The sequence below is a fragment of the Alligator sinensis genome, unplaced genomic scaffold (assembly GCF_000455745.1).
Source record: "Alligator sinensis unplaced genomic scaffold, ASM45574v1 scaffold738_1, whole genome shotgun sequence".
Taxonomy (NCBI): Eukaryota; Metazoa; Chordata; order Crocodylia; family Alligatoridae; genus Alligator; species Alligator sinensis.
This window is the reverse complement of record NW_005842382.1, coordinates 420,399-444,274: the sequence shown is the minus strand read 5'-3', so window position 1 is coordinate 444,274 and position 23,876 is coordinate 420,399. Positions and strand designations below refer to the sequence as shown.

General features: G+C 38.9%; 1 protein-coding gene across 1 annotated transcript in view; it reads left to right on the top strand.

The window, feature by feature from the left end:
* SCN2A (sodium voltage-gated channel alpha subunit 2) overlaps positions 1-7,860 on the top strand; it is a 104,681-nt gene extending 96,821 nt beyond the window's left edge. The window contains exons 24-27 of the mRNA XM_006029477.1: positions 325-462; positions 1,574-1,678; positions 3,095-3,365; positions 6,668-7,860. Of these exons, the coding sequence (XP_006029539.1) occupies positions 325-462; positions 1,574-1,678; positions 3,095-3,365; positions 6,668-7,860 (1,707 nt within the window). The remainder of the gene's footprint in view (positions 1-324; positions 463-1,573; positions 1,679-3,094; positions 3,366-6,667) is intronic.
* The last annotated feature ends 16,016 nt before the right edge of the window (positions 7,861-23,876 follow it).

Below are 23,876 nucleotides of genomic sequence, written 5' to 3'. Positions count from 1 at the left end.
AAACTACAATTTAGTGGAATTGATGAGTCCCCAAGTCCTTGACGGAAATGAAAGTGACAGTTCACACATCTTATAGCTGTGGTTTCAAGCTGCCTACAGAGTCAGGCATATTATACACTATTGATTAGGACTCATGTCATGTTTTTAGAATTTCTTTCTACAGTTGTTAATAGCACAGTTCAGTGGAGACAACGTTGTAGAGTACGTGGAGTCTTGCTCACAAGATGCATGAGCCAGCATAACAGAGCCTGACATTTTATAAAACAAATAAGATTCTTGGTGTCCACACTGTTACTATAGTTTAACATTTGCCCATTTCTGTAGGTATTGGATCAGCCTATGTATGAGGAAAACCTGTATATGTATCTTTACTTTGTCATCTTTATAATCTTTGGATCATTCTTTACCTTGAACCTGTTCATTGGTGTCATTATTGATAACTTCAACCAGCAGAAAAAGAAGATAAGTATTTTATCACTCCTCTTTAAACAAGCTAAATACAACTGTGATGCTTTTTTGGCCTAATGCACAGTGAACTATCATCATGACTAAATAAAAAAATGCCATTTTACTCTTTAGAAAGGGTTAACAAACTGAACATATAGAACTGAACATATAGTAAATGTACTTAATTATTAATGGTTTGTAATTTAGCAAGCTGAGTACACAGACAAATGAACAAAACGATAAACATGCATATTTATTCAAGCTAAATAAAGAAAAAAAGATAATCTTTGAAAAAAAATTCTGTAAATACACCAAATAATAAATAGTCTAGCCATTTATAATTGCCATGTCAAAGAAGAAAAGAAATGTGGGCTTCTACATCTGAAAGCTGACTCATGTGGATTTACAAAATATAGTGATAGTTGTCAAGTAGTTTTTCTTTATACAGTACTGTGTTTAGACTTACTACTTTATAAGCACTAATGCAAATGTTGTTGTTACTTGAGCTACAAATATAATCACATTATCTTACAGCAGGAAAAGGCAGTGGAAGGAGAGTGGGCTCTAGATGTTGTTTGACATGGGGAAGCCCAGCATAATTTGAGTCTTTCTAATAATCTCCATCTGGCAGTTTTGGGATCTCCACATGCTTTCCCAGTGCAGTGAGAGGAATGAGCTGCTGGTGCCATGTGCTAGGGAGGGAAGAGAGTTTAGCCTGTCCATCCTAATCCCTCAAGCCTACTAACACTTATTTTTGTGGCTCCCAGGGTCACCTGAATTTTGGAATGTCACCAACATTTTTCTAAGGATAAAAATAAGGGGAAAGAACTGGAGAGTGGTAATGGTTTTTATCTCGGTACAGGTTGAAAGAAATTAAGTGAAAAAGGCATATCTATCATCTATGAGACTTCAAAGGTCTACTGGAAGTGTAAGAGCTTCTCATAGAAAAGCTTGCAGAAACTTTAAGAAAGGAAGGTCTTTAAGAAGGGAATCTTTAAGAAGGGAAGGCAAGCTACCAGCTCCCTATATTATAATTAAAATACAATAAGGGTGAGAGAGCCAGCTTGTCTCTGTCCATTCAGTTGGAGGTACATGATTGTAACCAATTCTGATTTCATGTATTTACTTTGGAGGGCAAGATATCTTCATGACAGAAGAACAGAAGAAATATTACAATGCAATGAAAAAGTTGGGTTCAAAGAAACCACAAAAACCTATACCTAGACCAGCGGTAAGAAGGAAAATTCCTTTCTTATCCCTCCATTTAACCTTTAATTTTTTGTTAAACTATTTAAATAATGGATATGGTTAGATTGTAAGGAGAAAGTATAACTGATATAAAGGAAAACCTAATCTGTTTTAATCAAAAATAACTATCAGTATCCAGTAACTATCTTTCATGTACAGGAGTCTCCCTTGCTTTCCATTCTCACTTTCCAGCTGTTGAAAGGCATGAGGGACTGTAGACATTACCCTTCAGACCAGTGGTCTGATGAAAGCAAATAACTATGGATCAAGAATTGAACCAAAAGTATGGGTGCCTCATGAGGGAATATTTTTCTCAAGCCACAAATGGCCCCACAGCCATTCTGTGGAGATTATTGTAGCCCACTGATTTAGTGAGGCTCCCATTCCTTAATATGTCTGTCTGAGATATGGAAGGTTGGATTATCCAGGCAATGGGAAATCCCTGATCCTTCAATTACGCAGCCTAAGTCCAGCACAATGTCATTCGGGGAGTTCCCACAAAGCGGGGGTGTATACTCCTCAGAGAGTGCACATCCCTAAGGGTCTTTCAAATCATATGCTGCCCTTCTGCACAAGAACCAGATTGATTGCGCAGGCAGGAAATCTTCTCCAGATGCAGAGATGGAAACAAAATTTTCTCCAGTGAGTGTTTTTCTTAGTTATTTGAGGCTAATGATAGTATCAATACTTGTTGGGGGAGGGTTGGATTTTCTTTGGTCCTAAATCTTTATAGGTTTTCAGGCAAGGGAAGTCATGGCATGGGCAAACAGTAAGACTTTTCTGTCAGCTTCTCCAAAGGTGAATACTGGTTTTTTTTAGTTCATTGTAATCACTATCACTTGGAAGATATATGATAAGATATAAGATGACCAAATCTCCTTTGAAAAAGAAAACATGCATTTTAAAATACATCCTTTAATAGGTATAAATACAATTATTAAATGCCTATATATTCAGTTTGCATGCAAGAGTCTTTGCTCAGACAAATAAGTGAATATATCAAAATAGTTTTAAACAATATGATTATAATGTGTAATCAATTCAGTTAATTTCTAGTTACTTGGAAAGGGGAATTATAAAGAAAATGCCAGTTTCTAGTCCACCTAAGTGGTCTGTTCCATTCTGTTCAAGTCCTGAAAATCCATGAATGCATTACACTGGTAGCACACTATTGTCTTACTCTTAAGACTGAGTCACAAAAATAAGTGAGGTGGAAGAGGGAGAGGAGGGGGACTCATTCACATTTCGCATTAACTGTTTATCTGAGACTCAAGCAAGGAGGAGCAGAATTGCACTTAGGCTCCTAAGTCCATTTATGTGCCTAATGGAAGAGAATCTGGCACAAGGTGTGTGCATAATGTATTGATTCTCTCTCTCTGTCTCTCTTTTTTACCCATAGAACAAGTTTCAAGGCATGGTCTTCGACTTTGTTACAAAACAAGCATTTGATATCAGTATTATGATTCTTATCTGTCTTAACATGGTCACCATGATGGTAGAAACGGATGATCAGAGTAAAGAAATGGAAACTATTTTATCTCGGATTAACCTAGTGTTTATTGTCCTTTTCACCGGAGAATGTGTCCTGAAACTGATCTCACTCCGCCATTACTACTTCACCATAGGCTGGAACATTTTTGATTTTGTGGTTGTTATTCTCTCCATAGTAGGTAAGAACAATTCACTTTCAAGAAGGGACTGTTGGAATCTTGGGGCCATTAACATTTGAATTCAGTACTATCACCATACACCTTGATTTTTTGTGTGCTATTTTTCTAATTTTATACTGTTCATGAAATAAATGAACAGTATTATACATCTATCTTATCTATTAAACCCATTAGGTGTGATACATTTTCAGAAATTAGATATTGCACAGATAGTGCACTCCAGTATAGATACAAACCAATACATGAAAGTGTTGTTTTGAAGCAAATTGACACAGATTGACAGGCATTCTTTCATGCAATGATGATCCTGTTAGTACTTGGAAAGTCCAGAGGTTACTGGCTAGAGCATTCAGTCAGGGTCATATTGATTGCCAAATCTGGGAATAGGAAGGATTTTTTTGCCCTAGGTCAGACTGGGGAAGAATTGAGAGGGTTCTGTATTCCTATGTAGCTAGGGGTATAGCACTTTCCTAGAATCTTCTGAGCATATATTAACCAATTCCTTCCCTGCTACTGCATTGGCAGGCCATTGGTGTTTACTTATGACATGTTATAGAGTGTTGGTGTTTTGGGTACTATGTCTTGTATTTTTGTGTGAAGTTCTGAGATCGTGATTCTGGGGTTCTTGGGTCAGAGGCGTACAGTGTGAATAAGATGTCCAGAGCAAACCTCTATCACCCTTCCGCACAAGGCAGCACACAGAGCATCATCAAGCAGCAGGCATTGGCAGTACATGTCACAGAGCTCAAGGCATTCTGGGAACTGGAGTGCTCTAGAGTGACAATAGGAAGACAAAGTTCTTTGGGTAAATGTGATAGCTTTGATTAGACCAACTAAATAGTTGGAAAAATTGTTCTTTGCAAACTTTCAGGCACAAACACCCTTCTTCAGGCATAGGGAGAGTCTGCTGATGTTTTGTGTTCTCCTGGGTGGAACAGAAGTCAATGTACAAAATGCAGGTTTGTGAAAATGCAAATGCATGGCAGTGAGGATCAGAGGCCATGGGAGACAGTAGTTGTGAGACAAATAGGTGGTGGGGAAAAGAGGGGAATTTTGACCTGGTGACAGAATGTAGTTAGTAAAATGTAGAGGCTACCCCAGGCTGTTGGGTGGCAGGCAGATTATAACGTGCTATAAATTCAATGTCTATATTTAGTCCATGATTTTTTGTATCCAGTAGATTTATGAAGTAAAGCTCATAGGCTTGTCTATGAAAGATGTTTTGTAAATTCCCACTGGGCACATCTACACATGCCCCCCAGTGCGCAGTTCACTAAATTACTAAATGACGGTGCAGTCCCCGCCAGTATTGCAGTCCCAGCAGCACACGGGTCATTTCTAACCCTACTTCTCAGTAACAACGAGCTACTGTGCAGTAGCTTATTGCTACTACACAGTGGCAATGGCATCACAGTTAGTGCCCGCTGATGCTACATCACTGTAGCAATGGCTACATCACCGTAGCTCATTGCTATGGTGACATGGCATCTCATGTAGATGCACCCTTTGAGGATTAGAACTGAGAGACTGGAGGAGAGAGTGGCTGTTTTGTGAGAAGTGTGCACCCACATGTAATTGGGTATTTTTGTCTTTGATAGATTTTCAATATGCATTCTTTCTGGTACACAGTTGGTTTTTTTGGTTTCTCATATGTATTTTCCATCAGGGCACTTAGTGCACTGCATGAGATTATATTACATTTTTGGAGGTGTAGGTGTAAGATCTAGGAATGGGGATGGTTCTGTTGTGGGGTGTAGTTACTATGGGTGTGGTGGAGATGTGTTGGCAGGTTTTCTATTTGTCCCAGCATGGTCTGGATCCATTCTGTGTGCTTTGGGCCATAGGAAGTTTGCTTCTGATAATGAGATTGGTGAGGTTTGGTGCTAGGATGGGTGGTTCTGGGAAGGTCTCTTTAAGAATTGGGTCCCCTTCTAGAATGGGTTGCAATTGTTTGAGTATTTTCTGTTTAGGCTCCAGGGAAGGATGATATGTCATAACTAATGGTATGTGATTTCTGGGGGATTTTCTTTTTGTACTGCAGCAATTCTTCACATGGTATCCAGGTGGCTTTCAAAAGTGCGATCTATGTCTGAAGGAGTGTCCTTGTTGAGTGAAAGCCCTTTTGAGATTTGCGAGGTGACTATAACCAACACCCCCTAGTGGCAACGGAGTTTGTTTTTCCTGGGGGGGACTTCACCCCATTGTTTTGGGTTTATGGGTACCTATAGTAAGTTTATGGGTACTCATAGTAATTTGTCTTTATTTCGAGGTCAGTTTTTTCAAATTTTCTCCTTATTTCCATGTGCTGAGGGAGAGCAGGGTCTGACAGTAAAAGGGTTGAGAAGGGGATGCAGGGGAAAGATATTGGAGGTAGGGAGGCACATGGCAACCTGACCCCTGCAGATATATTTTTCATCCTCAAACAGTGGGAGAGGGACAAACTCAAGGTAAACCTCCAATAATTAGTTTTTATACTTGGAAAATTATAACAAATTTATAATTTTTTCATATATAGAATCTAATTATTGGGGGGGTCATTTTATATTCAAGTAAATATGGCATTTCTGGTTGCTGTGGGATTACCATTGAATTTGTGGTCACATTATTCCAGATATGACTAAAAAACTAATTTTCTGTATAAATGTATATATTTCATATAAGCAGTTTGATTTGCTTACATTGTAATTTATTGCCAACAACTATAAACAGGGCTCTTCCTTCCAATTAATCTATATTACTTTTATTATAACTAAAACAGAACAATATTCCTCAGACCTCAATATTTATGATATTGAGATAATACAAATAGGCTGGCCAAGAACATTTTATAATAATCCTGTTCAGGATTTTTCTGTCCTAGAAAACACACACACACACACACACACACACACACATGCATATGTATAATGATAGCAGCTAAAGTATCAGGTGATTGCACCCAAAAGCTTGCTAAGAGCTTTTTTCCAACTACTCAGTTGGTCTAATAAAAGATGTCACAATCTACTCAAGGAACCTTGCCAGCTAAAACATATGCATCTCTTTGGCTCAGTTTGCATGGTCTTGCAGAGTACTGTAAAACTTTTGGGTTTGTTTGGTTTTTTGTGGATTTTCATACTGTGAATGTTTTGTTCAATTAACTGAATGGTGACAATACAAACTACTGCAATTTTGTATACTTTGCTATAGTGTACTACAAGTTTGCTATATTCCTCTATGGTCAGCCTGAATATGCTAGGATAAATATCCAGTATTTGTTTTTAAATTAATGGCCTATTTGACTAACTTAATTTATTTTTTAACAGGAATGTTTCTAGCTGAGTTGATCGAAAAATATTTTGTGTCCCCCACCTTGTTCAGAGTCATCCGACTCGCCAGAATTGGTCGAATCCTGCGACTCATTAAGGGAGCTAAAGGGATTCGCACTTTGCTCTTTGCTTTGATGATGTCTCTTCCTGCTTTGTTTAACATTGGCCTCCTGCTCTTCCTGGTCATGTTTATCTATGCCATATTTGGAATGTCCAACTTTGCCTATGTTAAGAGGGAAGTTGGGATCGATGACATGTTCAACTTTGAAACTTTTGGCAACAGCATGATCTGCCTATTTCAAATTACCACATCTGCTGGTTGGGATGGCTTGTTAGCACCAATTCTTAACAGTGGGGAACCAGACTGTGACCCACATAAAGATCACCCTGGAAGCTCTGTTAAAGGAGACTGTGGTAACCCTTCAGTTGGGATTTTCTTTTTTGTCAGTTACATTATCATATCATTTCTAGTTGTAGTAAACATGTATATTGCTGTGATTTTGGAGAACTTCAGTGTTGCAACTGAAGAAAGTGCTGAGCCCTTAAGTGAGGATGACTTTGAGATGTTCTATGAGGTCTGGGAAAAGTTTGATCCAGATGCAACCCAGTTTATAGAATACAGTAAACTGTCTGACTTTGCAGCTTCTCTGGATCCTCCTCTTCTTATAGCAAAGCCCAACAAAGTCCAGCTTATTGCAATGGATCTGCCCATGGTAAGTGGTGATAGAATTCACTGCCTGGACATCTTGTTTGCTTTTACAAAGCGTGTTTTGGGTGAAAGTGGGGAGATGGATGCACTTCGAATACAAATGGAAGATCGGTTTATGGCAGCCAATCCTTCTAAGGTCTCCTATGAACCAATTACAACCACATTAAAAAGGAAACAAGAAGAGGTATCTGCTGTCATCATTCAACGTGCTTACAGACGGCACCTTTTAAGGCAAAAAGTTAAAAAAGTTTCATGTATGTTTAAAAAAGAAGACAAAGATGAGGATGACCTGCCTATCAAAGAAGATATGATTATGGATAAGCTGAATGAGAACTCCACTCCAGAAAAAACAGATATGACTCCTTCCACAACCTCTCCACCTTCCTACGATAGTGTAACAAAGCCTGACAAAGAGAAATATGAAAAAGACAAATCAGAGAAGGAAGATAAAGGTAAAGACATCAGGGAAAGTAAAAAGTAAGAAAGAATTCTATTTATGAAATAGTGTTTACAGCTTGAGAAAGTGATGTATTTCCGTCAACGGGACTCCTGTAGGAGGTCTATGCCAAACTGACAGATTTTACATATATAAATATATATATAAATAATGATATATATACTAAAGGTCAGTGCCTATAACAAGACAGTGACCCCTCGTCATCAAACTGTAACTCTGTAAAACAGAGTAACAACCTTGACAGGAGGTTATTGTTTTCATTACCAGCTGACACTGCTGAAGAGGAGACAAAATGGCTACTCAGACTGTAGGGACCAATTTAAAAAAGGTGCAAACCTACAAATCTACATGTTTAACATACTACACTTGAGTACAATAACTGTATCCACTGTTTGCATTTCAACTGCCACAATTGCCATATTTTTACAAAAATCAGTGTTGGTGAATTTATCATTTTTTTAATCCACAGGTTGTTTAATATTATATGTGACTATTTTTGTAAATGGGTTTTATGTTGGGGAAGGGGGGATGGGGATCAGGTATTATATTCTCTGATTCTCTATAATGTACAGATGGAAGTGATTTGCATGAAGGCATGCTGCACTTGTAGATCATGCATGGAAAAACATGACATCGCACAAAGCAATGGAGTCTAACTACTTCCATGTTTCAGGGTGGCTCTATATTTTGAGGTGCTTAAAACAGTATTCATGTGGTGTCTCATCAAGACAAATCTTAATGTGCCTGTAAAGTCCCATAGAATTATTGAACAGATGTTTTATTTTTTCACAAACCATTAAACTGTAGTTGAGACAAACTCTATTAAAAATTATGTGGATTTAAATTCCATTTTAAAGTGTTCTTCTGTGGAAAAGAAATATCCATTGAATCTAACCTGACAAATTTAACTGACCAAAAAAACAACCTTCATAAAGTTATTCTGCTTCACTCTGCAGTACTTCACCCTGCAGTATCGTTTAGCCATCATCTGCTCTCAGCAAGGTTGACATTGTATGTGTCAAAAATCTAACACCGTTGATGTAAATAGTTATTTTACCCTGTGGTGCATGTTTGAGCAAACAAATAATGACCAGTGCACAATATTTATTGGATCAAATATGTACCACAAAAAGTGTAGTTTGCAAGTTTTCAGCAGATAATATGATGTATTCTGCACCAATATAGATAGTTTGGAGGCTATCACTGATGCATGTTTATCTTGCCTTTGCTGCTGTACTTTACTCCTTCCACTGTTCAAGAGTTTAATATGGGAAACCATATGTCAGTGGTAAAGTGAAACAAATTGTTGAAATGGACATCATTCTTTCATGTCATCGAGCAATAGTTTGCAGCTATTTAAGAGCTTCTTGCTTTGCATTCTTAAATTTTAAGTGAAAACTGTATGGAGTATAGCCCAACTGTACAGGACATGTTGCCAACTGCTTAATCTGTTGAAAATACATGGATAGAATTTTCTAAGAAAATATAAATATTGTAAAAATATCATTTTATTTTATTTTTCAGCATTTTGTACATAAAATAAGAAAAGAAAATTATCTTCAGGTTGATGTCACAGTCACTTTTGTTACTTTCTGTCCATAGCACTTTTTAATTCAAGAACTTCACAAAATAAGAAATAAAGGAGAGAATGAGGTAGTTCTAGGTTTCTGCTTTTTATTAGTACTGTATTTTTGCACACATTTTAATGTGAAATAAGTTTCAAACTGAGTCCAAAATGCACTTGCTTCCAAATAGATATAACTTGTAATTGAAATGTGGTGGGGAAGATTTGTTTGAAGTCCTAACACTGCCTGCATCAGAAGTTTCAAGGTAGTCTTTTTATTCATGGAATCCTTGATCTTTACCAGTGTTTGTTTACATAGATTATTCTTATCTTGTTGATTCATGCTGCACTAGAACTGTTCTAGATATAATATGGGATCCACAATGATTTTTTTTCACAAGAACTAAGTAGCGAACTTGTATAATTGATCACATCAGGACATTTTTCTGTTTCTTACACAAGCAAAAATTAAATGTTGATTCCTCTTTTTACTAAAATTATTGACTTGTGTGTTGGTGAACTGCATGCAGGAAAATGCTATTACCATACAAGAACAGTAAACCACATTACAGTTGAGCCAAAAGAATAAAGACTTCATTTTTTTTTATTGTATTTAATTGGTCTGTCTTCGTTTTTATGTCTAAGAAGCAATAAACGTCAAAACTTCCTGTAAAGCTAAAATGGTTAAGCATATATAAAATATTTATATAAATACACACACACACACACACACACACACACACACACACAGATATTTGCAAACAGGAATTTAAGATATTTCCAAATTTTTAAAGGTACAATTAAATTAAGTTGCTACTGTAGAGAGATATAGTCTAAAAATATTTATATCTTTTGTAGTACCTGCTACTGCTTGATATTCCCTGAACTTGATTTGCATTTCCATTTTTAAGTGGGTTTTCCAGGCTGATTAACCCTGTGGATAATGATTATACATAAGAGAATGTTCACATGAAAGATGCTTAAAACCCCTTTACATTTGAGTCAGTTTTAAACTACTAAAAACCCTAATACTATAGAGTTTTTACTACTTCCTGATGCTATGAGCAAGCATTATAGTGATGTTTTAGAATCAAAGTCCAATAATTATTTTTGTTGCTGTAAAGAAGCCTGGTTGCCTAGATGGTTTGTTTATTATTTTACATTAAGGCAAATAAAGAACTTAAGTCTTCATTGTTAATTTCAATAAAGTATTGGATGCACCCAACTATTTACACTATTAACATGTAAAAACAGTATACATATAACATTTAAACATTTACAATATATTTATACACAGAGTTGTTTGTGCTCAATTGCTTCACATGCTTACATGCAAACAGTCCCAAGGAAACATGGCCTCCTGTGCTGCAAAGGACATTACAAGACTTCCTTTCCCCAGAGGGAAAAGAAAAAAAGGAAAATTTGGCTGTGGGCACTAAGGCAAAACCCAATTTTGGGTTTACTACAAATGTTGAGGTCTGTTACATAGAAGCACAACAGATGGGCCTTCTAATTATAAGTAGGTAATTTATCCCGATTTTATTTTATTGAGTGGCTTTGATTAGTTAAAAAATGCAGTAGCTTCACTCTAAAGAAATTTGTTAGGGAAACTCAAGTATTCTTATATTTATGTGCGCTAGCCTTTTCATATGGATACTTTATTATATTTCCAAATTACAGAATTTCTTATGAGGTGGTTAGGAAGCTATCTTGGAAAAATACTTTACCTCAAAGTAGATCTCCTTGGTTCACTCTCTGCATGAGCTTTACAAACTTTTGTGAACTGGAGAGCAAGAACCAGAAAACAGAGGCATTGCCATATTTAAGGAACATGTAGCCATCTGATTAACTTATTAAAATGAAATTGCTAATTCACATTAATGCAGAGTGAACTGTGATCCTGCCAAAAAATGCTAAGGCCAGCAATTGGAAAAGGAAAGCATCTAGGGAACAAGAGTGAAGCATACTTAAAGCCAGATGTAGAGAAAAATAAGAGCTCTGAAATACCTGTGCAAACTCTTGTTTCAAAGCCTTCTGTGTTGGATGAGAAGCACTACATGCCTTACAAATGTGTTTGTACAAATTTACACAGTTGCAGAATTACAAGGTATCCAAGGATGGGCAATTGTGTGTTTGAAATCTAAATCAGAACTTTGGATGTAACCCTGTGGACCTTGAAAAAAAATCCCAGTAGTGTCTTCTGAAGTTTTGCCTGAATTAAGACTATCAGACTTGTCCCTTTCTGTTGAAAATATCCAAAATAAAGGGCTTGTTTACACTGTTTCTTTAGGATTTTTATAAATCAGAATTACTACTAGGTCACACTCCTGCAACCAAATCCCCTGTCTCTCCCCACACAGCACCAGTTACCAAATCCAGGCCTAAGAAAGCAAGACATCAAAGACCTGACACACCATAATTTAAGTATAAAGCCTATTTTTAATAAACAAAAAGATTTTTTGCGCTATCTGAGCTGAATTAGACCCTTCAGAAAATTGTCAGTTTTTCTGAATGCAGAGAAGTTTTATTCCTTTTACTTATATACAAACTCCCCACACAGCACCAGTTACCAAATCCAGGCCTAAGAAAGCAAGACATCAAAGACCTGACACACCATAATTTAAGTATAAAGCCTATTTTTAATAAACAAAAAGATTTTTTGCGCTATCTGAGCTGAATTAGACCCTTCAGAAAATTGTCAGTTTTTCTGAATGCAGAGAAGTTTTATTCCCTTTACTTATATACAATAAAAAAAATAGAAGCCACAAAGAAAATTATACCAAGGATTTAAAATAAAAACACTGGCCACTGGAAACGTGTTTGGGATTTTGGAGGGGGCGGGTGGTTGTTTTGTTATTTGAGAACTGCAGGGATTTAAAAAAAAATTTAACTTATTAAAACACTACATGAAATTACTAATAAAATTATTAATAAATCATTGGTATTTACCCATTCATTTAAAATAAAACTGAGACCTATTTTGATCAGTCCTTTTTAAGGAAAATCTGAGGTAACCTTCCTCATAACCTTCTGTTTCTCACTGAACATCTCCACCCCTTTCCCAAGTCATTCTAATTTCTCTAGATTCTGAGTGTTCTGTAGAGATCAATTCTATCAGGGATAGACTGAGTGATTCAATGTATTACTATATTAAATTAAAAATTATATTAAATTATATTAATTTCTAACATTTGTGATCATATGTTCTTGTATTAATCCTCCCCTTCCTCCCTACAGAATCCTACCCTTAGAAGATAATAAATACTTGATTGAGCATTCCAATTTTCTGTCCAGGCTTCTAACCACCTGTCTGTGGACTGCCCTTTCAGATGAATCCATACCCTGGGTGCTTCAGGTGACCAGCATTTGAAGAGTTGATCCTGTTAAACATTTCGCTAGGTATTCCTAAATTTCAATATTCTAGTGAAATGAACAGATCATTCACATCCCATTATTAGTGGTTGGACATGTCTTGTTAGACTAGTGGAAACATCCCTACACTGGTTCACATTTGGAAAGATAGCTTCATAATCAGAAATTGTGCCAGTTCCTGCAGTTGAAATTGGACTGTTCCTCTTCCATTTTTCACTTCTTGCAATCTGTAGACTGACTCCCTGTTCTTCTTGCTTCATTGGCATTACCTAGCTAAAGAGCTGCTGCACTCCCAGGCACACAAACATGGACTAGTGGCTGTGCAAAAGCAGCCCATTCTGGCTGGTGGTGCCCAGTGCAGTGGGGCTGCCAGCCAAGGTGCACCCCACCACCAGCAGAGAGTTTCCTGCAGCCCAGTATGGAAGACAGCCCACAGCATAGAGTCCATTCTTCTTCACTCAGCAGTTGGTGAGGACAAAAGGAGCCCTCTCCCAGCACAGCAGTAGTTTGCTCCCAGCAGTGCAGCTCCACATTTTTCAGCCAAGGTAAGAGGAATTTGGGAAGATGTGAAAAAATGACTTCAGGTTAGGGTAGAAAGATAAGTTTGGGAAGATACCTGGGAAAGTGGGAGAGGAGGGGGAGTTAGAGGCAGATTTGAGTAAACTGAGGGGAACAGAATAAAGGCAAGCACTGGTGTTTTTCATCCCAACCCTGTTTCTCTTTTGTGATCTTGGGGCAGAGAAGGGTGGGGAACGGATAAAACCCTGAGTGATGGAGATTACCTCAAGGTAATAGGGAAATGGGGAAAGCCCTCCAGAGTGCCTCAGGAGGAGGACAGCATCCACGGGTGAGTCTCAAGCCTAGTGCAATAAAACCCACATAGAGTTGAGCCAGGCAGAGCTGAAGAATAGTTATGGCAAAAACAAGTCCCTCAGCAAAACTAAGAGGGCTGATATTAAGTGGTAGGTTGGCAAATGAAGGAAGTCCCAGAGCCACTAGAAAGAGCATTCTCATATGGGCGAAGAGCAAGTAAATGTTCTGCCCCCATGGAAGCAGCATTTCCCAGGTAGATGCAGTGGGAAGGAGGGGCTAAATGATGTGGGAGAAGCAAGGCTAGTTACAGACCTATTATGCTTTAAGGGTGCAGAAAAATGCTCTAAAGCTGAACTGAATGGACATCCATGGCTCAGCCTCTGATCTCAGCCCTGCCTCCTCCCTCCGGCCAGCTGTGAGCCACAGCTGGCTGGAGGGGGAAGAGGATTCCCTCTTCCCACAGTAGCCCTGGCCCCATGGTTTGCTGCTGCCTAACTAGCAGGGGCTGTGGAAACCCAGAACCCAGACCCCTTTTGCCTGCAGGCCCCCCGGGCTAGCCGGGCAGGCTGCCCAGCTGGAGGAGGGGAGTCTGCAGGGTAACTGGATTACAGTTGCCAAGGCAACTGTAGCCTTGGCCCCATGGTGTCTCACTGCCTGGATGAAGGGTTGCAGGGACACAGAGCTCTGACCCCTTTTGCTTGCAGCCCCTGCCCCAGACTGTCCAGGAGGGCCTTCTAGTTGGGGGGGGGGGGTACAGGATGACTGCAGGATAAGAGATCTAGAGTCTATTTCTCTCCAAAGCAGCTCTGGCCCCACACCATACTTGTCTGGGGGAGGGACTGGGCTCTTTTCCCCTCCCCCCACACAGGGTCATCTATGTCACGAGTTTTGCCTGTCAGCATCTTGAGGTGAAGTTCCCTCCAAACCCCTGCACCTATCACCTTGAAACTTAGCAGGCTTTGTGGCCTCACCAGGGGCTATCATCCCTGCAGTTTTGACCCCACTGTGATGTAACACATACACATGACATGAGTTTTGCTTTCAAGAATTTGGGGTATAGTTCCCCCAAAATCCCTGCACTGAACTTCTTGAAATTGGCAAAATTTGTGCTCTCAGCAGAGGCTACCACCCCTGCAAGTTTCATTCAAATCAGATGAAAAACAACAACGTTATAGATATTTCATTGATTCCCGGTTATATCCTATGGCTGGATCTCCGAGGCAGCTCCGAAGCTTCAGAGCCACTTTGGCCTGATCGAAGTGGGAAACTGATCCGGAGCTCCAGATTGGATCCCTGGCAGCTGAAGTGGCTGGGTCTGAAGCCGGATCACATAGCTGCCTACTAGCACAGGCCTAATAGCTGGTGGGAGGCGGGGCTGGGCAGCCTCCTGGGAGGCATGTGGGAGTGCCCCCAGTGGTGAGTGCAGGTAGTCTTGACCCCAACCAAATAGCAAATTTCTGTTCAGTTGCCTTGTGCTCAAACTTATAGCACTTTAAGTAAAGTGCAATAGAGCACTTCTGCTAAGGGCTTTTCCAATGTCTGTACTTGGCTGAATTATCCAAGATAGTTCTGGTTCTCTCAGCAACCACAGGGGAGTGAGCAGAGGGGTGAGCACCCATTTCTTTTTTACCATGTAGCAACTAAATCCATGCAGTAATCTAGCATTTCCATGGTACATATCTGCTGTGGCCCTACTCAACTACATTGGTAGACTCCCAAGTAAAGGTTGCAAGAATCTGAAACTGTTTATAATAAAACTGCAACCTAACAAAGCCAGTGTTTCCTTCACAGCAAAAATATGGTCTGAACCCTCCTAGTCCTGATCATGTTAACCAGGAAAAAAACCCACCCTAAAAACTGTTTTACTAAGATATGGTTGGGATCTATCACTCCTATTTTTACTGTGCTCTTCTTACTCTGCCAGGAGCTCCATTAGCTTCAAGTAGATCTAATAGTGGAATAAATACCACTCAACATGAGTGAAACTATCAATAACCCAATGCCTCCATACATCTTTTCCCAAGTAGTGCAAACATATTTAGCACAGTTCTTGAGAAGGAAGTGAAGTAGTCAGAAGCCAACTTTTCCTGTACCACAAAGTTGCATTTTGAAAATGAAAAAAGCAACGCAGTTTTAAAAATTCCTTTTACGAGGCTTAATGCCAGAAAAAATGGGCAGGAAAATAAAAGGCTACAAAAAGAGTTCATAATGCAATGCAATATTTTACTTACTGCTGATCCTGTGACAAACTGCAACATTAATTTCCTCATTTCCTGCAACATTTCACATATAAATTAATTGTGATATAATTAAACACTCACTACATTCTGCTCATTAAAACCAAATACTACTCTGTACCTTATCGCAGTCTTGTAGGTCTTTACTGAGGCTACATCATAAGTGAAGTTGTGACAAAGTAAAAGGAAAACTAATTGATGGATTCTTTATAGATTTCATGGTATATGCTTTTTCAGCAGGGTAAATTAGCCCTTATCTAGCACCTAAGCTAAATAAATAAAAGCTAGTTCAGATTGCTCTACATTGCATTGCACTTTTATGACAGCAGTGTAAATGTGCCCCTAGTTTTCAAGAATGTGTTTCTCAAAGAATGTAATTTCAGAGCATGCTTGAATGCACTGGGCCATATTTGTCTTGGAGATAATTTACAAGAAATCAGTGGAGTGACACCAGGGATTGATTTGAGCAGTAGCTTAAAAGCACTCTGAACTCAGAGTGTGCTGCAAAGTGAACTATGGCACATTTTCATCTCTCAAGAGGAGAGATTGCATACAGGAGCTCACTCAAATTCTGTTGCAAAAGAATTCTTGAGACAAACAGGGAAAGGCATTTCATAAACAATTTATAGCAGCCAGATAGAAAGAATGTGTGGTATGCATATCCTATTTCTCTGCATATTTTCTAATGCAACTGATGTCTTTCAAAAGCCTCCAAAGTACAACTACTGAATTTCTACATAATTTGCAAATCCTAATCCAGAATATAAAAGATTTAAACATGGAAAAATACAGGCATCCAGGAAGGTTTTCAGAATAGTTGAGGAATTGGATGGAAGGATATGTGAACCAAAATAAATTATTCCTAATGCTAATGGAAAAACTGAATAAAATCAATGGTGGTTAGAGTAAACTGTTTCAGTTTACTCAGTGGTTAGAGTAAACTGAAGCAGAAGGTGGAGCTCTTACTGCACCAGCCAAGGAAAGGGGCTGTTACAGAGCAGTACTGGTTTCCCAACACACAGAAAAGATGGGAAGCACATTTCTTTTATGTTAGAGGAAAGTAACTTGCATTTCTGTCTCCACTCACTCCCCAATTCTTTGAACCCTATCTTTAACTCATATACCATATAAGAGGTTCACAGTTCAACTTTGTTATGTGATTATACACTCTTTAATACAGTAACACTTGCAACTCAAGGTATATATTGTATAGCAGTGTCAATATAGTATGGGCGTAAAGGGAAAAAAGCTGTAATAATCACTTATAAAAAACTTAACATAGAGACACTGGACAACTCCCCTCATTTCAGTGCAAATGGTCTTTACCACCTTAATGGTTTATTAAACATATTTATTAGAGTAGTGTCTTGGACCTTATAAACAATAGAGCCTCATTTTGCAGCATATAGTACAAAACAGAAAATAAGAAATCACCTTTTCCCCAAGAGCTTACAATCTATTAGACAAGACATGGGAAAAGGACAGCATGTAAACAAAGGAAAAACATACAATGGTGGTAAAAATTAGGATGGTACGAAGCTTTGGTCTCTGATTCGATTCAGTGGAGATTTGTCCCAATTCAGTGGCTGAATCTTCAATCTGAATCAAACAAGAGGACCATTTAATCTCTCTGAATCAAGTCGGAGCCCTCCAAATTGATTCATAGAGTTTTGTAGAGATTCGGATGTAGATACAGCTTTAAATGTTTTTTTCTACATACCTCTAGGTAACAGGGTCTTTGAACACTGCAATGCTAGGCCACATGCAGGATCCCACAGAAGCATGGGGAGCTCCCCAGTGCTCTTGGCAGCAGACCCAGAAGTGGACCAGAGCACTTTAGGTCCACTTCCTGGTCCCTTGGGGAGTGCGATGGGGGCCCCCATAGCCCCCCAGCTTGGCAACTGGTGCCTCCTGGGTCGAGGGGGCACCCAAGGTCCCCCCCCGTGGTTGATTGCCGAGCCAAGGAGGCACAGGGGATCCCCCGCACGCTCCCCGACAGACCTGGAAGTGGACTGGAAGTACTTCCGGGTCCACTTCCAGGTTCACTGCTGAGCATGCTGGAGAGTCCCCCTTGCTCCTGTGGAATGCTCCATCCACCCCAGTACCACAGTGATCACGAGCCGTGCTGCTACCTCAAGGTACGTAGAAATTTTTTTTTAAGGCTGTGCCTGCGTCTGAATCACCGATTCACTGAATCAGCATCGAATCTTCAGATTCAGATTCGGCTGGATCGAATTAGGGACAGTGATCCGAATCAACGGATTGAATTACTGTCCCCTGAATAAGGCTGAATCCAAATCAGATTCAAAGGCATCTTTGATCTTATTATATCAATGTAGTTGTTCCATTTAGGTTTTGGAAGAAGAATGTCTTATCCTGTGAACTTCCAGTGGGAGGGTGATTTGTTTCATTGCATGGTCCGCAGAATATTGACAGCAAGCACAATTCTAGAGTCCAAACTTCTGACCTTCGCTTCATCAGTCTTATACAAAAATGCCAAATTATGTCATATTAAAGGTACATTATTATTTTTATTTTAATAATCATTTTTATCCATACCTCCATATAAGTTTGGAGTGGTGACAAGTATGCCAGTGCTGAATGGGAGCAGGAAGGAACAAACTGTCTCAGATATCTCCCAGGTTACTATTTACTGTTTAAATAATCTTCTCAAAGCAAGAAAGTTACAATAATTATGGTCACAAAAATAATGTGTGTTATTATACTAACTAAAATAGACAAATTTACATTTGTGATGCACCATTGTGCCCGTTGTGATGCTATGTGGGTACTTAAGTATGAACACTGCTTTAATATATGCTATTCATGGTTACTGTGCAGTGCCTCAGAACTCCTCAGCAACTAATGCCTCTTCTTCCCATGCTGACTTTAAAGATCTCAACTATTATTTATTGTAGATAATTACTGAAGAGTGGGAGTGAAAAAAAAAGAAAACAGCATGAAAACTAAAGCATGGATTGTTTATATTTATTTTCTGCATCTGACTGTTTGATCCCAAAGTATTTAAACTTTTAAACTGACATTTTCAAGAACATCATGAAATGAATAAAACATCCATTACACCTGGTTTTGGGAGCACTTCCGGAAATGAGAGAGATAACATACTGATTTGACATAGACAGTCTTCACACTTCCTGAACTTGAGTCCAGAACCTTAGTCTCTTCTTACCTGTCTCTGAATTTCTATTCATACTGCAGTTTGAGCACACATATTTGATTTATGCTGATATATGTATTATGCAATGATAATTGGTATCAGTTATCTTTATAATGTGTATGTTGAATAATACTGTATCAGGTTCTGATAAAGGCATTTGGACTACTGCTTAGATTCCATACTTTGTGTTCAGATACTGAGAGTCTGGAAAAGACAAATCATCATATTGCAATTATTAAATACAGCATAGTCTAGGATACTGATGTTACTGTGAATTTTAGTAATTTAAAAACAAAACATCTTTAAATATTAGAAAATAGAAAACAGCTTAATGTAAAACTTTTGACACTGACTGACAATAGAAGAATAGTCACACTCTTTATCTATAGATATTTGTCACCTAGTAACTACAGAATAGTTATAAGGCTTTGCACAGGAAAGAAAGGAGTGATTGAAATTGAGTTATAGTTTGTTTTCTTTTTTCAAAGAGCTAAATATTTAGCCAAATATTTAGTCTATTTTCCCAAATAGGGTTGGAAAATCAGTTACAGGTGGTTGGCTGGTGGCTAATTTAAGAGATCAGTGAAGCAGGAAGAGAAGGAGTTGTTGCAACTTTTGGACAGTAGTGATCAGTTCAGCGGATTATTGTCTGTACTGTAGGGTTGTAACAATTACAGATTTTATTTTCCAGTTAAATGGAGGCATGGTAAATATATATTATACTATTACACATTATATTAGTTGTTAAGGAACAAGTTTAAATATGCATCTATGTCCTTTTATTGGTCTAAACATGTAATTATTTAGGTATATTTATTCTTACTCACTAGCCCTTTCTCCAAAACAGAAAATAAGAAGAAAACACTGGAAATGTAAGCTCTCATTAATGTTATACTGCTGCTGAAAAGCATCAGAATAATAACACCATACAAGCAGAAATATTATGGTACATCTTAGAAAGTCACGAGCTCAGGGTTGTGGACAGATAACGCGTATGTCAGTGTCACAAAGTAACAGACAGATGACAGAACCCTTACATGGGGGTATTTTTGTCCAACTTAGCGTAGACTTACCCCCAAAAGGAATCAGGGGTCAAACCCCCTTGATGTAAATTATACCATTTTAGGTATTGTCTGTCTGTGTCTGTCTTGAGGTAGCCATTTGCTAAAGGTAAATAGTCTGTTCCCTGCTCTCTTGCCACTTACCAGTGAGGTGCAGTAAGAGCTGCATATCAGAGAGCTGCTGATGGGTTTCCAAATATAATTTGCATTTTTATACAAAACCTATGTAAATGACACTGGGATATGTGATCATCTGTCCATGACCAAGGCATTGCTGCTAATTTCCTGTTACAAATTCCTATTGATATTCTTGGGTTTTTGAGGCCAGATAGTCTCACATTTGCACTTTTTGTGAAGTCAGGAAAAAGAGCAGGATATGCCTCATACAGCTTAGAGGATTTTTTTTTTTTAAAAGATCCCACTGCACTGCTCAGATGGGGGAAAAGCTCCACTGGAAATTCTCTGGTACAGCCTTCACCTGAGTGCTGCATATGGATCTGCCCAATGTTCCCAATAATTCGTCTGTCAAGAAAGCTAGAGAATGCAAAGCAAAGCCACCAGAAGTGTTTTAAATGATTCTGTGTACTGCATACTATGGTGGCTGGTGGGAGACACCTGGCTGTATTGTTTAGGGCTTGCTCATTCTGCAGAACACTTTACTCTTTGGTCCTTAGGTTTCAAACTCAGTATATGGGCTTTAGGTCTAATATTTTTAAATGCACTTCTTTACAGTCTCTGTCATGTCATGATCTCAAGCCATTTTACATTATTGTACATTTGACAGAAGGATAAATCAAGTACTTTTTAGACTATTGGCCTATAATGGGATGACTTGGAGGGTAAGGTCAACAGGATCATGAATTCCATGGTATTACGTGGATCTTTTGACTATGGTATTTGTCATTCACAACCTGACCCTGGAGCACCAATGGTATTCAGAAATAGAATTGCATGACTGCTTTTTCATTCTATTTTAAATTGGCAAAAGTTTTCTCAAATAAGATTTGAATTTATATAAATTTTTGTATGAAAAAAGTAGGATTTTTGCTGACTGAAAATTGTGAATAGCAGATAAAAAGCAAAGAACAAAAGATCAGTTAGCCCAATGTACTGTTTTAAACTATAGTACTGTATCTTATTTTATGCTGCCTGAAATAATTATCTCCTGTCTGCATTTTTTGAAAGGTCCTACTCTCAATATTTCATTGTCCTGTGTAGAGAGGCAAGGCACAAAGTGGATTATTAACACAGTAAACATATTGTATCACATGCATCTGTATCGCTACAAACCGGACTTGTAAAAGCAAAACAAAAGAAAATACATGATTTTGTACACCCCACTTTTGTTTTATACATATTCATATACATACATATGCATACATATATATGCATATGTGTGTTTGTATAGACAGATGAACATATCTGTCTATGGGAAGCAGACCCTACGATGACAAGCTGAGAGCCCTGGGGCTCTTTAGCCTGAAAAAGCGCAGGCTCAGGGGTGATCTGATGGCCACCTACAAGTTTATCAGGGGTGACCACCAGCATCTGGGGGAACGTTTGTTCACCAGAGCGCCCCAAGGGATGACGAGGTCGAATGGTCACAAACTACTTCAAGATCATTTCAGGCTGGACATAGGGAAGAACTTCTTTACTGTCCGAGCCCCCAAGGTCTGGAACAGCCTGCCACCGGAGGTGGTTCAAGCGCCTTCATTGAACACCTTCAAGATGAAACTGGATGCTTATCTTACTGGGATCCTATGACCCCAGCTGACTTCCTGCCCTTTGGATGGGGGGCTGGATTCGATGATCTTCCGAGGTCCCTTCCAGCCCTGATGTCTATGAAATATGAAATCTATGAAATCTATGAAATATGTGCATATATGTTTGTTTATAAATACAAATGCTCTTTCTTTCTAGGCAGGACGAAGGAGCACATGAATGACTTGGGACTCAATAGACATTTCTAGTGGAAGATTTTGGAACTTAGTTCTGAGAAAATGCTTTATTTTCAAGCTAAATTCATCCCAGAGTTTCTGATATGAAAATCTCAGTGATTTCCCAGCAGACATTTCCCATTACACCACTGCCATGTCATGACTGACTTTTTGCAGTTTCCATGGCAACCAGGATTTTTGATCTGCAAAATAGAATACTGTATATGGCTTAGGGGTATAAATTTTCTTTCTAACAGAAAAATGTTGATCCATGAAAGGAGCTGATCAGGCACTCCAGTGTGTTTCTCATTAATAATCTCTGTTCTAGTTTTAAGAGCACTGTGTAAATACACATTTCTGTTTATGGCAGAAAGCAGACTTGCCTCTTCTAGTTCTTCTGGTAATACAAGGGGATAGTAGAAAATCTCTCAAGCCTTATTGTAACTATAGCACTGAAAATATGTTGCTATTGTAAGCTTTCCATTAAAATGGAGACCTGCCAAATAGGTGTACATTAAATATGGAAGAGAAAGCAGTATACAAGTTTAATTCCCTCAGTATTTATGTTGCTCTTGCTGACATACAGCAGAGCATAAAACCTTTGGTAACCGGCCCAAATGACAAACCATGTTTGTTTTTTTAAAAGGTGCATATAATTTTCTACACTTTTATGTGCTGTGTATGCAAGATCTCAAAATATTTCACATTATTTACATGCTAGTGTTCAGTTTTTAATTAAAGTTCACAATGATCTTGTCAAAAAGTATTAGATAAAATTTTTCAGGTGGATGAACTGTAAGGCTAAGTGACTTGGTCATTTTAATTTAAAAAGTAAGACAGTGGGCACAGCGCATAAGCTAGGGACAGCACCCAGGCTTTTTAACTCCTATTGTCAGGCTCTGAGGTATTATACTTCCTGAATTGGCAGCTTTTGAAATACAGAGCAAATGATATGGACAATTGGTCACCAGCTCTTTCCAGTTCTTTCACTAGTCTATCATCTACTGTAGTACCTGAAGCCCCCTGAGGCAAACTGCAGACATGCTGACATAAATCAGATGCTAATATACATGGCATGCATATTTTATTTTACAAAATTCCTTTTTTATATCATTCCTTTTTCAATGTCAGATAGCAATGGATATGCAAAGTTACTGTGACCTTAATACTTCAATTCCTACTTTTGTGAGAAGCTCGTACTCATGAAAAAAGTTCTTTTCATAAGAAGAAGTGTTTGTATAAGCTAAGGTTACAGTTAATCCTTATAGGGTGTGTCCTCACGAGTGGGAACATGTTTCCCCAGGAACAAGTAGTAGTGGCACACCTGTGCCACTGCTACTTGTCCCTGAGGAACACCCATGCCACGCACACTCTGGCGCCATGGCACATTACCCCAGGTGGGGTAGGAGAGGCTGGGGCCAACAACTGTGCTGTCCCCAGCAGCCTTACTTAGGGGGGCATCAGGGAGCTGCAGCCATGGTGCTCCTGCAGAAGAGAGCCTGGCCAGCAGCTGCAACATAGGTCTAGTTGGCCAGGCTCTGGTTTTGGGTGGTGCGTGATGGTGCCATGTGTGCCACCCCGCTTTTTTTAGCCATGGATTTTTTTGACCCCAGGATCTCCTGGGGTCAAAAAAAAGCCCTGTACTGCAAAATAGCAACATGGGGAACACCTGCATGTGCAGGGGGTACAGGGTGTGGTGCTGTAGATGGGCCTCTGGCACTGAGTATCACTTGTCTGTGCTCATCTGGATATGCCCATAGGCTGTGTCCAGACAAGCATGGCTGTGTAGTATGTGGCACCACAGACATGGCTGCGACACCACACACCACACGTTCAGCTGTTCTCTGCACTGCAAGGGAGTAAAACGGGGGGGGGGGG